The 21,858-nt window shown below is 39.9% G+C and overlaps 1 protein-coding gene across 2 annotated transcripts in view; it reads right to left on the reverse strand.

Moving 5' to 3' along the window:
• Positions 1-1,807: 1,807 nt before the first annotated feature.
• Positions 1,808-21,858, reverse strand: part of UBR1 (ubiquitin protein ligase E3 component n-recognin 1) — a 57,751-nt gene continuing 37,700 nt past the window's right edge. For both annotated transcript variants that reach the window (XM_082239191.1, XM_082239190.1), the window contains exons 29-47: positions 21,153-21,334; positions 20,720-20,922; positions 20,200-20,293; positions 19,480-19,632; positions 18,692-18,789; positions 17,311-17,404; positions 16,715-16,863; positions 15,987-16,042; positions 15,314-15,410; positions 14,978-15,045; positions 14,543-14,693; positions 13,083-13,170; positions 11,387-11,520; positions 10,510-10,618; positions 9,379-9,435; positions 8,366-8,443; positions 6,955-7,125; positions 5,772-5,873; positions 1,808-5,329 (exon numbers count right to left, since the gene is read on the reverse strand). In XM_082239191.1, the coding sequence (XP_082095317.1) occupies positions 5,188-5,329; positions 5,772-5,873; positions 6,955-7,125; positions 8,366-8,443; positions 9,379-9,435; positions 10,510-10,618; positions 11,387-11,520; positions 13,083-13,170; positions 14,543-14,693; positions 14,978-15,045; positions 15,314-15,410; positions 15,987-16,042; positions 16,715-16,863; positions 17,311-17,404; positions 18,692-18,789; positions 19,480-19,632; positions 20,200-20,293; positions 20,720-20,922; positions 21,153-21,334 (2,226 nt within the window). In that variant the 3' untranslated portion in view covers positions 1,808-5,187. The remainder of the gene's footprint in view (positions 5,330-5,771; positions 5,874-6,954; positions 7,126-8,365; positions 8,444-9,378; positions 9,436-10,509; positions 10,619-11,386; positions 11,521-13,082; positions 13,171-14,542; positions 14,694-14,977; positions 15,046-15,313; positions 15,411-15,986; positions 16,043-16,714; positions 16,864-17,310; positions 17,405-18,691; positions 18,790-19,479; positions 19,633-20,199; positions 20,294-20,719; positions 20,923-21,152; positions 21,335-21,858) is intronic.

Genomic DNA, 21,858 nt, shown 5'->3' on the forward strand with positions numbered 1-21,858 from the left:
GGACAGCCAGCCAGTTCTTGTTATAAATGAGAAGTAAGCATTAGTCACCCAGAAATGAAACTAGACAGGCAGAGATGTGGCAAGGCTTTCAAAAAGGTTTCGTGTTTAGAAAAAGTGGACACTCAAGCAGCAACACTTGTTTAAAATTGAGGGGACTAGTAACTTGGAGAGATATGGCAGGCATTTTCCTTAGAATCTTTGGCAGAAAAGATTCTAACCCAGAATAGTCTCAGCATTGCTTGTAGGATGACACCTCTAAGGGAGATTTCTCTTTCTTCTTCCTCATACACTTTTGTTTAGTATCTCCTAAGTGCTCATGTACCACCAAGATTATTATGACAGGTTGGAAACCATGGATGTAAGTAAGCATCTAGCCCCAGGGTAGACACGAGCGCAGCCCATAGCTAGTTTTCCGTTGGTCTATTACCCTAGAGCTTGCTGGAATTCTCACAAATAAGGTTGACCCAGCAAGGCATATCACTTAAGTAAGAGTATATAGCCAGGATCACTTAACGCGGATTAATTAAGCTTTAACTGTTAAGTAATCTCTCGTTTTCTTTTTTTAAATGCAAAATGAGCAAGCCAACCTTTCCTAGTGCACCAGTACAATGATACTCCCAACATTTTCCAGAGTTTAGAAATATTTGTGTTCCAACCAAGGAAAACTAGCTCAAATAGCAGCACAGTCCTTCTTCGAATTCTCATTAGAGACACAGATGGCTTTAGCAAGGCAAGTCTCTAAGCTGCAGCATCTGCTCAGATACAGAAATAAATACGATTTGTTGTAGACTTCTGCTCCTATTTATCATCAATGTGTAAGCCAATCAGAAATAGGAGAGCAACGTGTGTTTTTTTTTAAAAAAACACCTTGCCACACATGGAAATAGATCCACTGCATTCAGACAGTTTAAGACACTGGTCTTAAGGCACCTATATAAGAACCAACGCAAGATCCCCTCATTTGACAGGTATATACATCACATATACTTACACTAGTACAGTGGTACCTCGGGTTACAGACGCTTCAGGTTACAGACTCCGCTAACCCAGAAATAGTACCTCGGGTTAAGAACTTTGCTTCAGGATGAGAACAGAAATTGTGTTCCAGCGGTGCGGCGGCAGCAGGAGGCCCCATTAGCTAAAGTGGTACCTCAGGTTAAGAACAGTTTCAGGTTAAGAACGGACCTCCAGAACGAATTAAGTTCTTAACCCGAGGTACCACTGTATACCCCGCCTTGATGATATATAGCTGAAATGTGAACCGCTGCCTCCTCCTGTGATTAGCTAATGCCTCTCTGTAGTTTTTGTTATGTTATGTTATGTTGTTATGTTCTATGTTGTTATGTTATGTTTTATGTTATGGCAGTTTCACATACAGAGTTTCATAATTTCTTGTGGCACGAAGCAATGAAAATGTTACATCAATTTTTTTTCGGGGGGGGGGGGGGAAGAGTTCACATATCAGCCATTTGGGAAACACTGAGTTTGTGCTTATAACTCTTGTTATAACAAGAAACCAGTATGTACCAGTCACAGTTATTACTGACATAGCTGTTTATATGACAGATTAGGGTGTGTTTGTTTGTTTGTTTTTAAAGGAAGACACATAGGTGTAATTTCTGGTTTAAATGTTGGCCATATCTCTCTACCTGGTTCAGTAGAGAGATACACTTCAGTATTGTGGCAAAAGGTGGCATTAAAATATTGGCTGATAATTTCTTAGCTCTTGTCTCTTCATTTTCCTTACCGGATATTATCCATTACAGTTGTCTAGAAACGTAACATTTTGAAATGGAAGTCCACAAGGTATGAGAAGTTACTTTATTTCCTTTTTAAATATACAGATACAAGGTATTTTAAAAGGACAAGAACATTATACAAGGCTCAAATTTACATTTTTGCAATTAAAGGATAACAATATATGCATGTATGTAAATAAAATTCCATTCATCTTCCTCATGATTCCTGTCAGTGGCATTAGCACTGTGTGTTCACTAAATACAAATAATCCTCACAGTGAGATAAACTGCATAGTAATTAATGAAACTAAAAATGACCATTCACTCTCATCTGTGCATGAGCTTATTTGCTAGAAAAGTAAAAACACATAAGAACAGAAGTTAGTTTGTTCATTTTGCCTCTGATTTTTCTCAAGTCAGGTTATTAAAAAAAAATCAGAGTAAACGGAACAAAAAACCTGATCACTGGAGTAAACACTGTTCAGCTATATTCCTATATGTGTATCCTTAAGCTGGGTAGGAAACTGCACACAAACATCAACTGCCTGCATTATTCCTCAATCTGATCAGACAGCAGGGCTTGACTGCACAGGACCCACCCATTCAAGAAAGCGAGAATCCCAGTTACTGGCTAATCAGCAAGAAAAGGAGTCACACATTTTGGATTTCCTACGTTCCTCTCCCCTCTGCTTATGGGTGAATGTTTAGCTTCCTTTAAGGGACTAGGGATGTTCACCTCTAGCTGCTGTGGTTGTACTGTTGAATTCAGCAAAAAGCAGTGTTCACATGCAACTGAATTAAAAATTAATCTTGCTGAGTACAATCCAGCCAATGTTAAGCATTTTGAAGTGTGATTTCCTATTTCAAAATCAAGAATGCACCTAACTTTCTAACTGAACCAATGGAACTCAGGTGCTGCCTGAATCATGCTCGTTGTTTTCAAGAACCAATCCATTGTTTGAGAACTTCGCAGTGAAATTAGCTCTCACATTCTCCTCATTAGGCATCTGTTTACAAGTCTCTCTTTGCAGTTACCATGCTGAATGAGGGATCTTCCTACATCACTATTTTTGATTGGGAGAAGAGAAGTGATTCTTCCATGTGTGAGAACCACTCACCCCAGAAAAATAGAGCAGGATGCCCAAATCAGGGTGAGATCCGCCTGCACTAACACAGAGCTACCACTGAGGACATGCTAAATCTACAGTGGCAAGGCAAATCCAAGCATAGTTCCCCTTTTAAATCCAAAGTATAATAGTATGAGCAAATGGATATATAATCAAAACATATCACAGTAGAGTGAACATGACCAAGACACCATGAACACTATCTAATCTCTTCTTACCATGCAGTGCTTCTGGAACATTTTGCAGTAATCTCAGCACACATGTTTTTGCAATGACTGTTTCCCCCCTCTATAACCAGCGTAAACCTCTGTTTGGAATTTTCCAAAATGATGTTTATGTGCAGAGTTTTTCATACCCAGAAAACTATCCAAGAAAACAACAAAATCTTCATGGCAATATTCTAGACACTATTTGAAATGCACAAGGAAACTTAAGTGGATAAGCAAACAAAGATTTTGAAGATATTATCTAGGTACCAAAACATAATTAAAAAGTATAACTCACTGTAGTTCAGAAGCAGACAGTGGGGTGGAGCAGTGGTGCTTACTTTACCACTCGGCAGTGAAGTCTCTGCTGCTGACCAGGAGGGAAATTGGGAAGGGCAAGGCAACAGGAAAACCAGTGCTGTGTATATGCCATAGTGGCTCTGCCAGTGCATTTGCATAGTGCTGATCTCTGTGTTGCCTTGCCCCTCCCACTCCTGGGGAGGCAGCAGAGACTCTACTGCCAGGATATCAGGTAAGTGTGGCTGCCTTGGCTCCATCACCCACTATCCTATGAACAGTGATAACTCATCAGTGCACTAATTAGGATTTATACAATATGAAACGTGAAATCCTATCTTTGGATTTCACTGTCTGTCATGTCTTCTTTCTTTGTCAAATGGAGACAGGGGTTTTCCCAAATACTCAGAACATTTATTTTCTCGCACACAAACCCACACATTTTCTTATCCTCACTCTTAAAATCTTCAATATACACAAAAGACTCCAAAAAGAAAGTAGGAAGGCTAGAGTACACAAATAAAATGCACCATCAGGATAATTTAACTTTTAAGACAAAAAAGGGGATGTTTCCTTGAAGGGGATAGTTACAAAAGGCTTATTGGGAAAGTTTTTCCTCTCTCATCACTATGTCCCTCTGACATAGTTATGGCTATAATCAATATACAAGGAAGATGTGACTACAACATTTCAATATCAACTTCTATAAATGGGGCAGCCTCGAGAGCTATTGAAAACAACTTGTTTGTGGAATCAGCATGATGAAACCAGACAACATGCAGTCACTGAAGTCTCCCACAAAACCAAAAACATAAAATTGAATGAAAAGCCCTTTGTACATACACTGAACTAATTTCCATTTTTGTTTTATTGTTCCTATTAACCTCTAAGGTGGTGTTAGTAGCTGCTTGAGAGCAGGTGCTCATTTAAATGGCTTCTTTTGCTGCAGTGTGGGACCTATGATGGTCCACAGTAAGAAAGAGTGCTATGGGGAACATCTGGCTACCCATGGCAGCAGTAGCCAAACTCCTGGCCTGCAACGCTGGAGAGCACAACAACTACAGTTACAAGGTGCTCATCTGGCTATGCCAAAAGCAAAATATTGACTTTCTGAGGCATTCAAGCTAACCGGAAGCTTTCGTGGTGACTTAATGAGTGAACGGGTGCTCACAAGCCTCAAAGCATTTCCAGTAACTTCTAAAATGCCCCTCTGTGAACTTTTTACCTGCCCTGCTCCATCCTCACACTGTTCCTATGGATTACTAGATGCCTGGTAACACTACTTCCCCTAAGAATAAGTCACAGAGCACGCCAGTCACAGGGTGTGGCTACTCTGAGTGTTGCTAAGCTGGAGGAGGAAGCCAGGTGCAGAGTTGTGGGAGGAAGGATTAAATAGGTTTAAGTACATTGTTCTCATATTCAGATGCACTGGAGCCATTTAAGTAATAGCAGTTCTATTCTGAACTGCTGCTGATATACATGAAGGGAAATATTATCTGATCCTTACATCGAAAGATGACAGGCGGAAAATTGAAGCACCTAAATTAGTCCTATGAAAAGCAGACTCCGGCGGAAAAGTAATTCCCCAAAGACATCCACTGACCAACCCGCTTCTACAGAACCCAGCAATTTCTGGTTCTGATCAATCAATAATCACACTGAGAGGTTGTGTGCATGCATATTTCTCTAAGCAAAGTTCACCCACCAAAAACTGTTTAGTTTAGTGGGCTAGGGATTTCTCCTTAAAATAAGCATCTCATTATTTCATGTGTAAATTTTAAAGAGACTCAGTCATAGTAAACTGGAAGAGTCTGACACTCAGAGCAGGTGCCAGTTGAATCCAAAGAAGATCTGATTAGTTTCCTGGCTTCGAGCAATCTCTTCTATGATGCAGTGTTGCTGCCAGAGCAAGTGGAGTTTCCTGTACCTTTCATGACACAAATGCAGAGGATTGCCTCGCCTTTGGAAGAGAAACAAGAAGAATATGCACATTAGGGTTTGAGAAAACTGTAAGTGGCAAGTACTTTTAACATTGCTTTATTCTGACATATTTAGGTTGGTATATGTACAACATGCTTGCTACTAACAGTGAATAATCACAGTTAACTCACAAAGAAATGCATTTATGGCTAGCCACCAGTCTCACCAAAGAACTTTTGCTAGCAACAAAAGCCTCTGTTGTTAAGCAGTCAAACAAGAAGTTACTGGCATTGTAAATGCATGTTTATGTTGAAAAGGATAAGAACAGTCAGAAGGCATCCAAACAGTTACTTTAAAATACCAAGAGAAGGTTATTTGCCAGATTTTTGGCACCAGATAATTGTAGTAAAAAAGCATAATAAGATAACATAAAAAGCAGCAAAGTGAAATTTCCTAGGCAACAGAGCAAAGCATCTACTTACGCCAGATTTGGGTCTGTTTCTCCATATTCATCTAGATATGGTGCAGGATAGAAAGAGCCTCTGGTTTTCCCTCCTATTAAGATAACTTTGCAGTCCCTGATTCTAAAAAAGAAACAGTTATGTTAAAGAGAAAGTCCCCAAGATGACGGTGGTCTCAGTACACCATTCACTTTGAAGAATAAGTAAACACAGTAAATAGTGTTGCCTCTTTAAAGCCTAATATTTCCAACATAGCAGTGTCCTTGGCAGTGACCAGTGGAGGAATGACCGCTGGTATGAGCGCAGAGAGAAGAAACGCCATGGTGCATCTGCAGCAGCACAGACACTTTCATCTGCCCCAGCTGCAACAAAACATGTCTCTCCTGCATCGGTCTCTACAGACACAGCAGGCACTGCAACCTTCCAAAAGCTTGACTTCACCCTCAAAGGCGCACTCCTCCACTGTATCCTCTACTGTATCCTGAGACAGGCAACAACAATTTCCAGTATCCTTTTGTATGCAGACTTTCTGGGAAGGTGAGAAAATGAACAAGCTACTCAACTCCCTGAATTCATATGTGTGAATGTTAGAATGCTAAGTTACTATGACCAGATCAGGGTACGGTACTGTATGGATAATTATAGCACAAAAAACATTTCTGCCCTTAATGAGCAGCTCTGGGCTATAGTGTAAGGAATTAAAAAGAAACACGAGACCTCTGTAGTCAGCCCCATCTTATGATTTAGGTTAAGATGATCTGATCCTAAAGATAAAGAAATTCCCAAGTATCACAAGCTCTAGTATTTTAAATTGTATTAAGGGAAATAGACAAGCTAAAACCAATGTTCATCTCTTCCTGTCTAAGTACAATCTACCTTGGTTGTTGAACGCCTTTGTACTTGTACGTTTTGGCTCCCGAATGCCGAAAACCCAGACATAAGTGTTTCGGTTTTTGAACGTTCTTTGGAAGCCAACGACGAAGGTTCCGCAACTTCTGATTGAGTGCAGGAAGCTCCTGCAGTCCATCAGAAGCCGCGCCTTGGTTTTTGAACAGTTCCCCAAACAGATTAAGTTTGACAACCAAGGTACGACTGCAATGTTCTTGTAACAGTCTAAAAGAAAAATCAGCATGGCATTTGGCACATCAACACCCCATCCTTCCGATTAATTTCAATGGGCTTGACACTCTACTCTGTTACCTACTTGAGAAAAATGCACACTCCAGCACCACAGTGGACAGCATGTGAAGTGCAGGCTCCCAGCTCCTCTCCATTCACCAGCTCCTGACAGCAGGTATTTTCAGAGCAGAGCATAGCCCCACAGAACAAGCACAACACGGGGTGCTTGGTTTCATCATCAGAGGATCGAGGGCATCTGGAAAGGTAAAGTTAACCAGAAAATGACATTTGGAACCAAGAGGGAGATTAGAAAACAAAAATGTGAGAAGGACATTATTTGCCAAGACGGCTTGTGAACAAAAACGTGTTTCATTGCTAACTTTCATTTTATCAGGCCTTCTTTAGAAACTTGATGATAAAATATCCTTTTTTCTAATGGGATGCCTCCAAATGTAACCAGCTGATGTACAGAAAAAATACAGAATAATTCTGAAACTAGCATGCCATTCAAATTAAAATAGAATTTTATGCTTCAAAGTTACTTCCAGGGTTCTGAATGCAGACTGAGGAGGCGTGGCTTAGGTTCAGATGGAATGCAAAATCATATATCGTTCTAATGTCTGAGCCCAATGGGAATGGAAGTTGTAATCATATTGTTGATTGTTTTTACACTGTACACCACCAAGAGATTTTAAATATATTAAGGGGCTTATAAATTATAAATAATTCACTTCAGAAATGTTGTGATGGGCAAGCGAGATTTCCAATGCGCTTTGCAAATTCTGAACATGATAAAATAACAATATTGCACAGGTTTAACCATTTTATTAGTCAGTATGACCTGTTACTACTCCAGTGGTAATATCATCTCCTTATCCTGTATAATATACAGCTAAAAGGAATCAGTGCTTCCAAACCATTGGTTTTATACACAATTTCAGACAAATTTCTCCATATATACAAAATTTAAAGACCACTTTAGCTTTTATAAACTTAAACTGCAAGGGGGGAACCTGATATTTGAACCAAGTCCATTTACAACTTTTAATTTTTTTTGCAATACCATTTGCACAATCAAATTGTGCTGCTTTTTCTATTTTTTAAAAAAAGGCTAGTGCTTGTTTTCCCAGTGCTTGTTTTCTAAGAAAATGTTTAGGGGTACTCTCGTTTTCCTACTCATATTGAAATACTGCCCCTTAATTTTTAGTGTATTGTGGTATTTGTGGAAGCCGCACAGAGTGGCTAGGGAAACCCAGCCAGATGGGCAGGGTACAAATAATAAATTATTATTATTATTATCAATGAGGCCAAACTTAGATTTACAAAATGTTTAGGGGTATACGTATCCCTGCACCCACCCAGAAAAAAAGCACTGTGTCTACCTTAAAATTATTATCTTGGCACAATTATGCAACATATCTTGATCGCTTAGACAGAACGCAGTTTTATGAAGAACAAATCCGTAAAAAGTCACAAAAGAAACTTCTAATTCTCACCTAAACTGAGAGCCTTTATTGAGAAGGCAACTGTAGTCTTCTGGAAGCTCTACCAATTTATTTCTTTTTCTTGGGTACCTAGTTAATTCAAGTAAGAAGAATTACGATACTCCAGGATACAAAAGCACATCAAAGAAACAGCTACCAAGTATTCTTCTGCTGAACTTTAAAACGTTCACATTTCATCCAAAATTTGCAAAGGCTGATGACACAAAGACAGCTATGATCTCTACAGCAGGAGCTTGCAAGAGATAGTTATACATTAGAACCTTGCTATAGGGAATTCAGCCTATGAGTAAGCAGTCTAGGGAAATTATATTGCAGAGGAAAGGACAGGATTAGCACTCTGGTTCACTGTGTGTTCTGTTTGACCTGCTGCTTGCTTTCCCCTTTATTTCTAATAAAAGTTTCACAATTGGGCTGGTTGGATCAGTGTGTGACTGCCACGTGCCTAGATCACTTTGGGTCAAATGCTATTAGAAGCCTAGGGCCAGAGTGGTAAAGCCAGGAATTTGCCATATTCCCAAGGAGAAACAGAAGGCTAGAAAGCAGGCGTTATGCTCTGCGTAACTGCAAGAAATTGGCTGGAAGCACGAGGCAAGCTTTAAGTTCACTGGGTTTTCCGCGTTTCCCCCTTGTTTCTAGGGCTGTACATGACTTTAAAACAGGGTGGCGGCAGTAACTACCAGATAACAAGAACCAACTGGCAGCACTGCAGGGATGTTGTGCAGCAGCTGGGCAAGGAAGGTGGTGTGAAAGGCTATCCTGAGCACCCACCTTCTCCACACAATGCAGCTGGCGCCATGTGCACTATTGTTCTTATCAGAACAGAAATATTGTGTGAGTTTGGTTATCTACTCTCCTGACATTTCTGTATTTACCCAAGAGCAGATGTTTGGGGGAGCAATATATCTAAAAGCAAAAGGGCAAGGGGCACTGATGAAAACACACTGCTAAATATTAAAATACAACCAAGACTGCTGTTTCAGGAAAACAGAAGAAGTAAAACTGACCTTATTCCAATACTTTTCCCCTTCAGAAAGCTGAGTACAGCTGGATCCGCACACCACCTGCATGTGAAATTCTCCATCAGGACAATAATATATTGTAGCACTGTTCATCGCTAGCTTGGTCCCCAAAACTACCAGTTAAATTGGTGTTTTGCTACACATACTCATAACTGGAATCATTCCCTCTCCTGCCCTGAAGTGGTGTATAAATCCTGTCACAGATTAGAAGTGTGCATGCACACAAAAGCTTATACCAAGAACAAACTTAGTTGGTCTCTAAGGTGCTACTGGACAATTTTTTTATTTTCTTATATATTCCAACTTTGACTTTCAGTTTGGCACACTGGATGCCCACAAAGATTTTAGGTCGGTATGACTGGCCAGCAACCCCCAAAAGGTGTTTGCTTTTCCTAAAGCCATAAACAAAGGCAGAACCATCTCCCTTGATACAAAGGTGCTCAGATAACTAATGAGAACCAGGAACTTAATTTTAGAAAACTAAGTTTTGATATAATATAATATAATATAATATAATATAATATAATATAATATAATAATAACTCATATTCAACACAGTTAAGTAAGCTGAAATATGTTAGGCTGCCTGTATTCAGGTTATGCCTGTTCTACCCCGAAAGACACATCAACACACTCTGTATCCTCACAGCCCATCCCCATCACATTTCTGGGTCTGCCCTTTTACCCCAGGGCAACTTTGCAAACTTGTTCCAAGTCTTCTGGATCAACAGACACCTTCATATGGCTTACCTATGGTCACAACACACAGTGGCCTAAGTTGTGCAATGATGGTGGCTAAATGATCCCACTTTGAGGCAGGGAGTTAGATTAGATCAGCCTTTGCCAACTTGGTTCCCCACTGGACATCCTGAAATATAACTCCCACCACCCCTAGCCAACTGTGAGGGCCAAGACTGGTGGGAATTGTAGTCCAAGACATCCAGAGGGCACCAAGTTGACAAAGGCTAGACTAGACAGTCTCAATTCCACTGCACTCTATGGTTCCCAGCCCATTCTTTCTCACCCAGCCAACAGTTTCTGGATGTTGGGACAATCATATGCTCTATGTGAGAACCTGAAAAAACACGCAGATTTTTCTCCCAACAGCAGTCATACCTCTGGAGCAAGGGCTCTATAGTATCCCAATATTCTTGAAAAAGCAAGAACAGATTGGTGGGTAGAGACAAGTATCCACAAAGAGCCTTGAATTGGCCTTCTTCTGAAACTGCAAAGGAAAAAGATGTTAGACGTACCTTCAAGTGCAGCAACTAACATAAAAAAAACCTTTTTCTGTTAAAAGTGAGTACTCGGTGCAGATTTAGAAAGTAAAAATGTATCAGATGAAGACAATAGCCAATTTGGAATGACAGCCAGGAACTACTTTGGATAAGACTCTTGCGGCTGTGGAGGGAATGTCCGTAGGCACATTGAAAACTGTCAGTTATTTTTCTCCGTAAGTCAATGTGAACTGTTGTTGTGAATGCACAAATTGTAACCTCCCCATGTTAAGGAAGACTACAGCTGCCTCTGTGTGGGAAGATGTGGGAGCAAATTATTTTGGTGGTACCCCCTACTCTTTGTCGGGTGTGAATTTCTTAGTGCTGATGTGCCCGTTATGGAAGAGCAGATTTAGACTGAAGGTCTGGGAAGAAAGCACTTCGTATGAGAGAGGCAGTGAGAGTGTGGTCAGGACCATCTTGTGCCACTGAGGTTAAAGGTATTGCAGTCCAGAGCATTTAAGGCTTTATAGGTCAACATCAACACTTTGAATTGGGCCTGGAAACTAACTGGCAGTCAGGATTGGTGTTGTATGCTCAAACAGTCTTACCCCGGTGAGCAGTGTTAAACTAGAGATTATTTATGGAGAAGGATTTTTTAATATATATCAAAAGAACTTTTTGAAAACCACTTTGTAGTGGTTGATATACTATTCAGCACATTTTTAATCTGGAGTTACCTTGGCATGCTGAGATTACCATGCTCTGCTACTTACCCGATGAAAGTTCTTCTGGTGGAGGCACTCCCAGCAAATAGTGGAAAAACAAAGCAGCACAACGGAGGTAGGGCATGATGCCCTTCTTAATGCAATCCCACAAATACCAGCCTGCAACTGTTTGGCTATAACAACTGCAATAAAGATTTGAATATGTGTATTTAGTATCTTAGGTTGTCAACAACATTTAATTTATTCATTAAAATTCTATCTCGCACTTCCTCCCAAAGGAGTGCAGGGTGGCAACTAAGCAGAAAAACAATACAATTAAAAACCAAGTTGAAAACATTAAGTACATCTAAAAACATAGAAAAAGAGTCACATATTCTTCCTAACTAATGTTTTCAAGGTTGCCAGGCAAGCATCTTTCAGCTATCAATTGCCTGGAATATTTTAAAATCCCCTCTGAATGTTACTAGCGAAGGAGACAGACACACCTCACCATGGAGGGAGAACCACAAATTCCACAAATGGAGAGCCACCACCAAGGAGGTCTTGCCATGGGTCAGGTTTTAAAACATGATATAAATGCCTGACTGATTAAATACAAATGGTTTAATGGTGAAGATTAAAAAGGTCCCTCACTGAAAGAGAGATACTTTTTAAGCTGCTTTTTAATAAAATACCAATATTTCCGTCACACACAAATGTATATATACACACTTGAATGCTTTGCAGAGAAGTGATTACAGCACACTTCTAATCCTCCCCACTTCTTCTTCAAACCTCTGTGGTTCGAAGGAGAAATGGGATGGTAGTCTGAAAGCCATTTGTAAACATCCCTGCTCAATGTTGTTTACAAGGTACTGTTTGAAAACCTGAAGTTCAACAATCAGGTGACTGACAGGTGAGTGGCCTAGCCTGCCTGTCAACTTTGGCCCATCAGGGGTGAGGAAGGTAAAGATCAGGTCCTCTTGCCAGAAAGGTTTCTCTACCCCTGCCCAAGAGCTTGAAGGCAGTTTTTAAAAAATGTAGAAGTAAAAAACTGTTACAGGAACTTTGCACATAGTATTACAACTATGTCAGATCCTGATTTGATAATCAACCTTTCTCCCTTCTTTCCTGGGGAATGTGAAACATCAGTACAGTAAGGCAGCAATGCTACTCCATAAGAAAGAAAGAATCCCCAAATCGTATTAGGGCAATACTTTTATTAAGCCAATGAAAAATGTTACAAAATGTGTGCAAGCTTTTGAATTCTCCATGACACTTCATCAGGCTAGAACTACAACTACAACTCATGACTACTGGCTATGATGGCTAGGAATGATGGGAGTTGTAGTCCAACAACATCTAGGCACCTGAAGTTGAGAAAAGCTGGTCTAGATTATAAACAAAGCAAGGTTTGGGGATGGGAGTGGGATACTTGGCTGGTGGTGAATGTATTGTGTCTTTCAGAAGCCTTAGGGGCAACTTCAAACCTGCACAACACCTCTCACAACCTCACTGGAATACTTGATACTTCCCTCCCATATTCCATTTTAAGACTCTGTCCAGACGCAGACTTCATTGTTTCACAACCAGCCACATTTTAAACTCCCCCCTAAGCTTTGTTTACCATCTACCCTAGTGAAGAGTTCTAGAGAACCTTAAAGCTGGCACACTATTTTGTGACATTTTGTTTGTCCTAATAAAGGAGCTGGATTCAACACAATGCACTCCTTATCCATCAAAACGTTGCAGAGAAGCTACTTACCCACTTGTGTACCTGCAAATTTCTTTACAGAAAGAATCAGCTGCTCGTGCTTCCTCACTGTCATGCTGTACTTGTGCAGACAGGCACTCTGTGCAAAAAATAATTTTAAAAATACTTGGTCTTTCCCCTTAATAGTATTTACAAATTTTCATGTACTTTTTCTCTTTTATAACAATCCACTCTTTTTATATTATTGTTCAATTATTTATGTAATGCCATCAATGTGCATGGGAGAAACAGCATGTCCCAAGTCACTTCTAAATCCTGGACAAGCATAGAAGTGGACTATAATTTGCCTCAACTCCACAATGCCAGGCCAGACGGGAAATTAACCTTAAAGTCCAGAAGATATCCATGCAAATCAAAAGGCAGGCTGGAACTTGTGGTCACCGCCTTGATAATATTGTTGGGGCAGATGTCCTGATGCTGTTGACTAGAGTGAAACACAGAGTGGCAGTGGTGTAGACATGGGCAACACGCTTACAAAACTCCGCATTTAGCTTGTGGACGTCTAACACACAAAAGTAGGTAGATGGAGTAGCTTTCACACTGTCTCTTTTCAGGCCCTTTATTTAATCACTACTTTACCAGAGATACCCAGTTAAAATTATGGAACCAAGCAAGTGGAGTTTTGGAGATATAAGACCCAGTCTTCTAAATCAAAATGGTTAAACTCGGGACTATAAACAAGAGGAAAAGTTCCGTATGAAAAGATAGGAACTTTAAAAGCACGATTATACACATGTGCAATAACAGATGGGAAATCAAAAGCTGTATTCTGTTTCCTTTATTTAGGCACATATCTTTTCAGCATGAAGTTCACCAGTATGGAAGTTTCCAGTAAGTTGTTGATACTCTTATACAGCTGCCCTAGTCAATGAACACAGTAACTGCTCTAAACAGATACATTGTAAACCAGGGGCCAATGGACAGGTTCACACATCCCTTTGTAACTTGGTTAAGGTTAACTATGGTTTAAAGATAAACATGAAGCATGCTACGGCATGGAGCAAAACCTGCGGCTTAGCTTAGCATTACATTCAAATCCAGGCTCATGGTTTGTGTCTGTCCAAGCAAGCCAAAAGCTATAACTAAGGTTTCTTTTTGGCTTACTGGGCCTGATTTGTTTGGAGAGACACAAATCATCAGTCCAGGGATAGCACCTATATGCTCCACACAGTTGCTAGGGATAGGAAAGAGTTAGGTGTGTGCAACCACGCTTGGATTTTGTAGCTGGATGGAGGCAAGGGATAATTTTAAGACCCATTAAGGAAATTTCTACTGTCGGCAGATCTTTTTCCTTGCCACTTAGATCTTGAATGTCAGCAAGTGAACACTCTACCTTACAAATATGTGGAACTATTTCTGAGAACTGGAAGGCATAAAAGCCTCCTGCCGAAACATCTAAAAGTACTTTATTATGTTATCTAGAAAAACCTAAACACAAAAGATACCATTACCTGTAGTTGTAGTGAGAATAATTTGGGTTATGTGTGCCATAGTGACCAAGTGGAAGAGGTAGAGATTGTTACAGGCAGAGCTGATGGATGAAGGTTGTAAGTCCACAGTATCCTCCCAATACAAAGATGGAAATGATAACACAGCACCAACCTAAAAAGGAAATAAGACACTGATAGGCCTGGCACTCATCACAAATTAAACTGTCCATTTGCAGGGGCATTTTTTACATGGCAGACTCAAGGCTTAGGAAACAAACACAAGTCAAATCCAAAATGAATCAAAGGCACTCTCAAGGTAATTCTCACAAAGGACTGCCCACCCCCCAGGAACTGTTACAGACATGATTCCAGACTGTACAAGCCATGGAACTGATATCTGCACACAATCTCAAACTTTAAGAGCATCATCGCCAAGAGAATCCTACACACACTTACCAAAACATGAAACAGATCCACGTCTAGAAGGGACGGTGTGTCTTCCGCTTTTAAACTGGGCAGAAGAACTACAAGAGCAAAATATATATTAAATGGAAATTCTGACTGTCTGCTTTCAATAAAACAGATTGCAAAGAAAGGGTTTGCAATGATGTAAGATTCCCCGCCCCCGCCTTGTCAATTCTTGTTTCTTCAAGCTTACTAGGCGAAAAATAAAAACCCATAAAAGCTTATGCCTCTTATTTGAATTATGTTACTGTTTCAGAGAAGGACTCTTTCCAAGAAGACTTTACTTATTTCCAAAACTTATAATGGGCGTAAAAAACACCATGTTACCTCCTAGAAGACGTACAAGATGTTGCTGGATCAGGCTTTGTGGCAATGTAATTCTCTGAGCAACTGCAAACTGCAGCAATGCTTTAAGACCACTGTGCTAGAGGGTGAGGAGATAAAGGAGAAAGGTTTGGTTAGAACAGGGCTGTGCTTCCCCATCCCTATTCTCTAAAAATATTTGTGTTCCAGTGGCTGGAGATAGCAGCCAGGACCATGAAAGAAGTGTAATAAAGTGTAATAAACAGGGAGAAATGTAAAGTATTGCACTTGGGCAAAAAAAATGAGATGATGTGGGACGCGGGTAGCGCTGTGAGTTAAACCACAGAGCCTAGGACTTGCCGATCAGAAGGTCAGCGGTTCGAATCCCCATAACGGGGTTAGCTCCCGTTGCCTCGGTCCCTGCTCCTGCCAACCTAGCAGTTAGAAAGCACGTCAACGTGCAAGCAGATAAATAGGTACCGCTCCGGCGGGAAGGTAAACAGCGTTTCCGTGCACTGCTCTGGTTCGCCAGAAGCGGCTTAATCATGCTGGCCACATGACCCAGAAGCTGTACACCGGCTCCCTCGGCCAATAAAGCGAGATGAGCGCCGCAACCCCAGAGGCGGCCATGACTGGACCTAATGGTCAGGGGCCCCTTTACCTTTACCTTAACAATTACATCCTTTATTGTTCCTACCTGACGGTTTTGCAGAGAACCAAATAAAGGCTTGCCCTCATCTTCCAGAAGATTCTCTGAAAAAGAAACAAAACTGGTAGTGAGTCATGTACTCTAATAAGTTAGGGAACCTGCTTGTTTTGGCTTTCAAACTCTTTTTAGCTTACTGTTCATTTTAATTAACTTTTGATCTATGGAAAGAGGTAACAAACTGGAGCAATGTCTTTGAATGAAAGTATCTAATTTTAACTACTTCAGGGAATGCACACAAATCTGTATGCTTGCTTCCAAGTCTGAACACATTGTTCATATCAATTCTAGAGCAAATAAAATTAGGCTACTGTGCCATTTTGCAGTCTGTGGGAATTGAGCATTCCCAACTAAAACAGATTTTGAAGTGACTTGTTAAGTAGTCAAATGTCCATAGCATTAGTCAAATAAGTACGAGAAGCAGATCTTGAAAACACTTCCTCAAATTAAAACAAAAGCATTCCAACCTTTTGCCATTTTGGGGACCCCAGCATTTTGCTGTCAATTTTAAATGGGATAGCTTGATAATGGGGACTGTAAAAGTCTGATTTTTGTACAGTATTTGTACATGTTATATAGGATTTGCCCTGTAACAGTATTTTAGAAACTGCGTTGTAGTAGCTGTCTTATATTTTCAAGTTTAAAACCCTGGCTATTTTCATGTCTAATATAATAAAAGCTGAAATCCAATTGTGAAAGGAATTCTATTTTTGATTTACCTAAACACTGGATAGTAAACGCACATGTGCTCCAAGTCATCATAGGAATGCGTGGATCAGTTTCATTGGGTGCAACTTTTAATCCAATTCTGTAAATTGCAGTGGCAAATAGAACCACCATCTCCTTGATACTATTAGAATACTTAACTCTGTGGAGGAAGCCAGGAGAATGTCAGATTGTGAATAAGTGAGGCTGGATAAAGTTCAAAGAACTGATTATGAGAATATTTGCACAGTTGCATTTATTTGCATTTCATAATTATCTTTAACTCAGCAGTTCCCGGTAACAGGAAATCTTTCAGCTTTTGCTTGTTATTATAGACTTCTCTTAAGTGCTTATATCCTTAAGGTAAAAAACACAAGCTTTCCAAGTTATATCCTGAGATAACGGTGACCAATAATTAGATAAAACTCCGGCAGAGGTTTGCTTGATCAGAGATAATAATCATAATGGCCCATACAAATGTTGTAGAATGTAGATATTTTAATGAAAATATTATTTTCCCCTAAGCAGAAATAATGCCCACTGTATAGATTCCAGATTTATTTTTTAAAAAAAATTAGTCTAAAGTAGTAATGTGATTCTTAACACTTACAAAGGATCTACTCCAAAGCTAAGAATGGAATGGAAATCAGATGAAGTCTCTTCCATTTCTATGTCACGTAAAGATGGAGCAATCTGTTTTCCTTCTTTTAAAAAGAGAAATAAATTCATGTGAGACTGAAGTTCAACTAAATGAAATAAAATTATTTATTTTCTCTTATATACTTAAAAACATAAGGCTGTTGTCACGGTGCAGTTCATGTAGCTACCCTGTGTGCTGACAGGGCGGCAGGCAGCCGAGGCAAGCTGTTTAACAGAGGGGAGGTGATGCTTCACAGCGCGGTTTGGCGAAGTGCTCTCTGAAGTGCCTCTCCCCTCCTTTAAAAGGGGCAGGATGTTGGGACAAGCCGTGAGGAGAGAGGGAGGGGCCTGGGGCAAGCCTGGAGTGAGTGGAGCTTGGGATGAGCTGTGAGGAGAAGGAAAGGGGTGAGCTATGCAGAGATGTGCAAGGAGATGTGTGAGGTATAAAGAGAGGGGGAGTTGGTCAGGTATAAAGGGAGGAGAGGTTTGGAAAGGGGTTGGCAGGCAGAGCAAGCAGGGGCAGCAGTCCTTACTATGGTAAAAATTCTTAGATCATGAATGATAGATTGGGGTCAGCAAAATTTTTCAGCAGGGGGTTGGTCCACTATCCCTCAGACCTTGTGGGGGGCCGGACTTTATTTGGGGGGGGGAATGAACAAATTCCTATGCCCCACAAATAACCCAGAGATGCACTTTATATAAAAGGACACATTCTACTCATGTAAAAGCACGCTGATTCCTGGACCATCCGCGAGCCGGATTTAGAAGGTGGTTGGGCCGGATCCGGCCCCCGGGCTGTAGCTTGCCTACCCATGGATTAAGACATAATAATTCTTACATAACAACCTATTAGATGTCATTAAGTGGTAAGTGCTATGTGCAGCTGACTCTATTAATATGCAAATGGATTAATCTTTGAATATCAATTTTCAGTCTAAGTCTGTGAGCTTCATTTGCAGAACAGTCAAAAAGCTAATAGAACACAACATTTTAAGGTGGGGCTGGGGGTACCAACCTAATATAAGAAAAACGGAGCCTATATCTTAAATGACTTCATGATTAGTATATACCTAAATAAAAATTCAATAAAAGTCTGCACCAGACTTCAGCGCTATCCAGCAACACAAAACAATGGAATTATAAGCCCTTCAATTTGCATTCATAACTTTCCACACTCCGTTAGAGATGCACAACTTTAGAAGATATTTCAATCACTTATTTTTAGGGCAGACAATAGGATTGCAATGATCCTCAAAATGGTACCTCTAACCAATAGCAAAATAAAGTGTTTTATAAAGATCTGGCAACCTCCTAAAAACATTTTGAAAATGTTAAGTGTAACATATACAGACCTTCGGTGTTTTTCTTGTTGTAACCAGATATCCTGGCCATAACAATCTCTATCCATTTTTTCAAAGACAGAAGCTGAACCACAACCTCGGCATCCTCACTGGCAATACAAAAAGGTAGTTGTAGTTTACACAAGTAGAGCAAAAAATATAACCCCTGGAGCCCAGTCTCAGATGCTCGTGTCTTAAGAGAATTTAAACAGCTATTTAGTTATTTGGTTCAGATGTGAATAACTTCATTTTATAAAGCTTCTTCGAGACACTCAAAATTGATGGGTAAATAAAATAACAGAATGGGCCTTTTCTGTGGTGGCCCCTCACGTGTGGAATGCTCTGCCAGGGAGGCTCCCCTGGTGCCTTCATTACAATGCCAGGCAAAAATATTCCTCTTCTCACAGGCCTTTGGCTATTTAAACAATTTATGGCCTTTTAAACTGCAGGGGAGGGTACTGCTTTTGTTTGTTACTATGCTATGCATTTTTGTGTTTTCATATTGTAAACTTCCTTGTGATCCTCAGTTGAAGGGTGGTATAGAAATGTAATTCGTCATCACCTTCATCGTCGTCATGTATTTTCCCCATACATGCAACAAGAAAACTGCTATCAGACTAAAATTGACATCCAGTGCCTTTAAAAATGTGTTGGGTGTGGGTGCGTGTGATTAGGTTCCTTTTGTTTTTATTTTGATTATGTATTTAGTGTTTTTATATTTTGCTTTTATCCTGTGAAATGCCCAGGTATAGAGCGGTATACAAAATTAATTAACGGGCTATTTAAATGTTTAAACTTACCTGTTTATCTTGTGCATTTGCAAAGGAAGAATGGGTATCACAGTGTTGCACAGAGATTTGCAAAGTGGGCAAAGGTACTCTCCATTCTCCAAGTCAAAAACTTGTTCGACATGATGTCGCTGCCGAGAGTTTAACTGAATGGCTTCAAAGTACCTGCAATATTGAAACAGACAACCAAAAGAAAGTCTTTAGTGTTGAGTGTGAACAAGGAAAAGCAGAGTTATGATACCCTTTGTTGTTACACACTTGGCTTACTGTTATAACTTTGTTGTTGAGCATAAGCGAAAAGAGGGACAATGATCAGAACTTTGTACCCATCATACAAAACTTTGTACCATGTAAATGAACTATGGGGTACTGTGGGAGATAACAAGAAGTAGAGTGCAGTGAGAGAACTCAGGATCAAGCCCCAATAGGCAGTTTTGGAAGCAGAATTTCAAGAGCTCCAGGTTAATGTGATATCCCCAGCCTGTGCCCTCCAGATATTTTGGACCACAACTCTCCCCAGCCCCAGGCAAAACAGCCAATATTTTTGTCCAAATTTGTCTTTTGATTACACTTATGCTAGCCTGGTTTCATTTATGTTGCTGAGATACTTGAATCTGTTGGACATTAAATATGTCTTGAGATATGCTGGAAGAGATAGTTTCAAAATTGACTATAACTAAAGCAAAATAATAATAATAATAATAATAAAGTTTGCTAAATGTATCTACTTACTTCTGCCAGCAGGCAGCATGCATCACATGACCACAACTTCCTGTATGAGTGCCACATGACAAGTCAGGATCCATAAAAAGAGGATCTATTTTATCTATTGAAGAAAAAATGATATGAAGGATGATTATATCATTTAGTGCCAAATGAAAGATTTTGCAAAGAACTATTCAAGCAAAAATTCTGCCAGAGAAGCATCTTTTAAATCTTGTACATCTTATACAGTACACACTGAAAAAATAATTCTTGACCTTCTTTATTAACACCAACTAAGAAATGGACCATCAAATGAGATTTTGAGCTTTGCTCATACATTCAATATAGTTCAGGTTTGGGCAATTTTTCTTTCAATTAAAAGGGATAAAACGGTTGATTTCTCAACTGCATTTGAGATGGCTTCTAAAACTATTCACATCAATGTTTCGTAACATGACTTTCAGTTCTGTAACTTGAGCTAACAAAATGAAACCTGAAGCAATATTACTGCTTATGCAAGCAGGTGACTTGAAGACAGGATACATACCCCCAGAAAGTTCAAGCATTCTCCCTCTATGTTGGGTTAAGGCAGTGGATCTCTGGACACAGGCAGATAAAACCATGGCAGCACACTCTAACCTCACTTCCTGCTCTTCCTGACACAGAATACATGTCAGCACTTCCTTTTCTGCAACAGATGGCCCTTGCTTGGGTCCCAAGGCAATTCTGGTATAATCTATAATTGGTGGGCTGTTATAAAGACACAACAAAAGTCAAACTAACATATTCCTGTCAGCAAACAATTATTTGCTATTTACATTTAAAATTTATACATTAATATTTAACCACATGCTGAATAGATGTTGATTATATCCCAACACCACGAGAGCCAATAAAACTGTCCAATGACTCCTAATTTTGTACTATTTTATATTATCAAAAGCTACTCCAAAATCTATTACTAATTGTCATTTTCCTACCTCTCCTCTTCCATAACATCCCTTCCCTGTGTTTCTTGAGTATTTTCATATAAGAGCTTGTGAGTTTCAATGAAGTTCTTCTGCAAAGCAGACATCTGGGCCATGATCTTCTGGCGATGAAGTCTGGCTGCTTCGGCCTTTCTCTTCCTCTCAGCCTTTTCCTTGTCCTGAGTTCTTTGCATCTTATTTAGTGGCAAAGCAAAAAACAAACAAACAAAAACACCCAGGCAAGCTATTTGTTAACAAAAAAGATAACTGGAATAAATCTTTAAAATAGAATCACTTTTCAATAATATAACAATGGCGTTTGCTTAGCACTTGGGAAACTCTGCTTAACAAAAAATAATGTGATACTACTCCACCTCCATATCCCAAGCCTCTCACAGCTAACCTGTGAACAGACTCTGTCCCCAAAAGGTAATGAGAATTTCTTATCAGTGCAATGCTGTACAGGGCTAATAACAGGTTTTAGACACAGGCATAATAATGCTGCCCTTCATCTTAAACCTCAAGTTCCAGTGTCTAAAGATTCAAGTGAAACTACAACTTCACGTACAACGGAGATGTGGCTGGGAGCACTAGGAACAGCTTCCTAGAGAGAATAGCCTCCAGAGAGATTGGTTACAGAGGGTTCTGCCAGCAAGGAATATCAGGGGAAGGGAAAAAAATCAAGGAGCCAGGAAGTTCGCCATTCTAAATCAGTTCC

Source organism: Podarcis vaucheri (genome assembly GCF_965113315.1).
Source record: "Podarcis vaucheri genome assembly, chromosome: 1".
Classification (NCBI taxonomy): Eukaryota; Metazoa; Chordata; class Lepidosauria; order Squamata; family Lacertidae; genus Podarcis; species Podarcis vaucheri.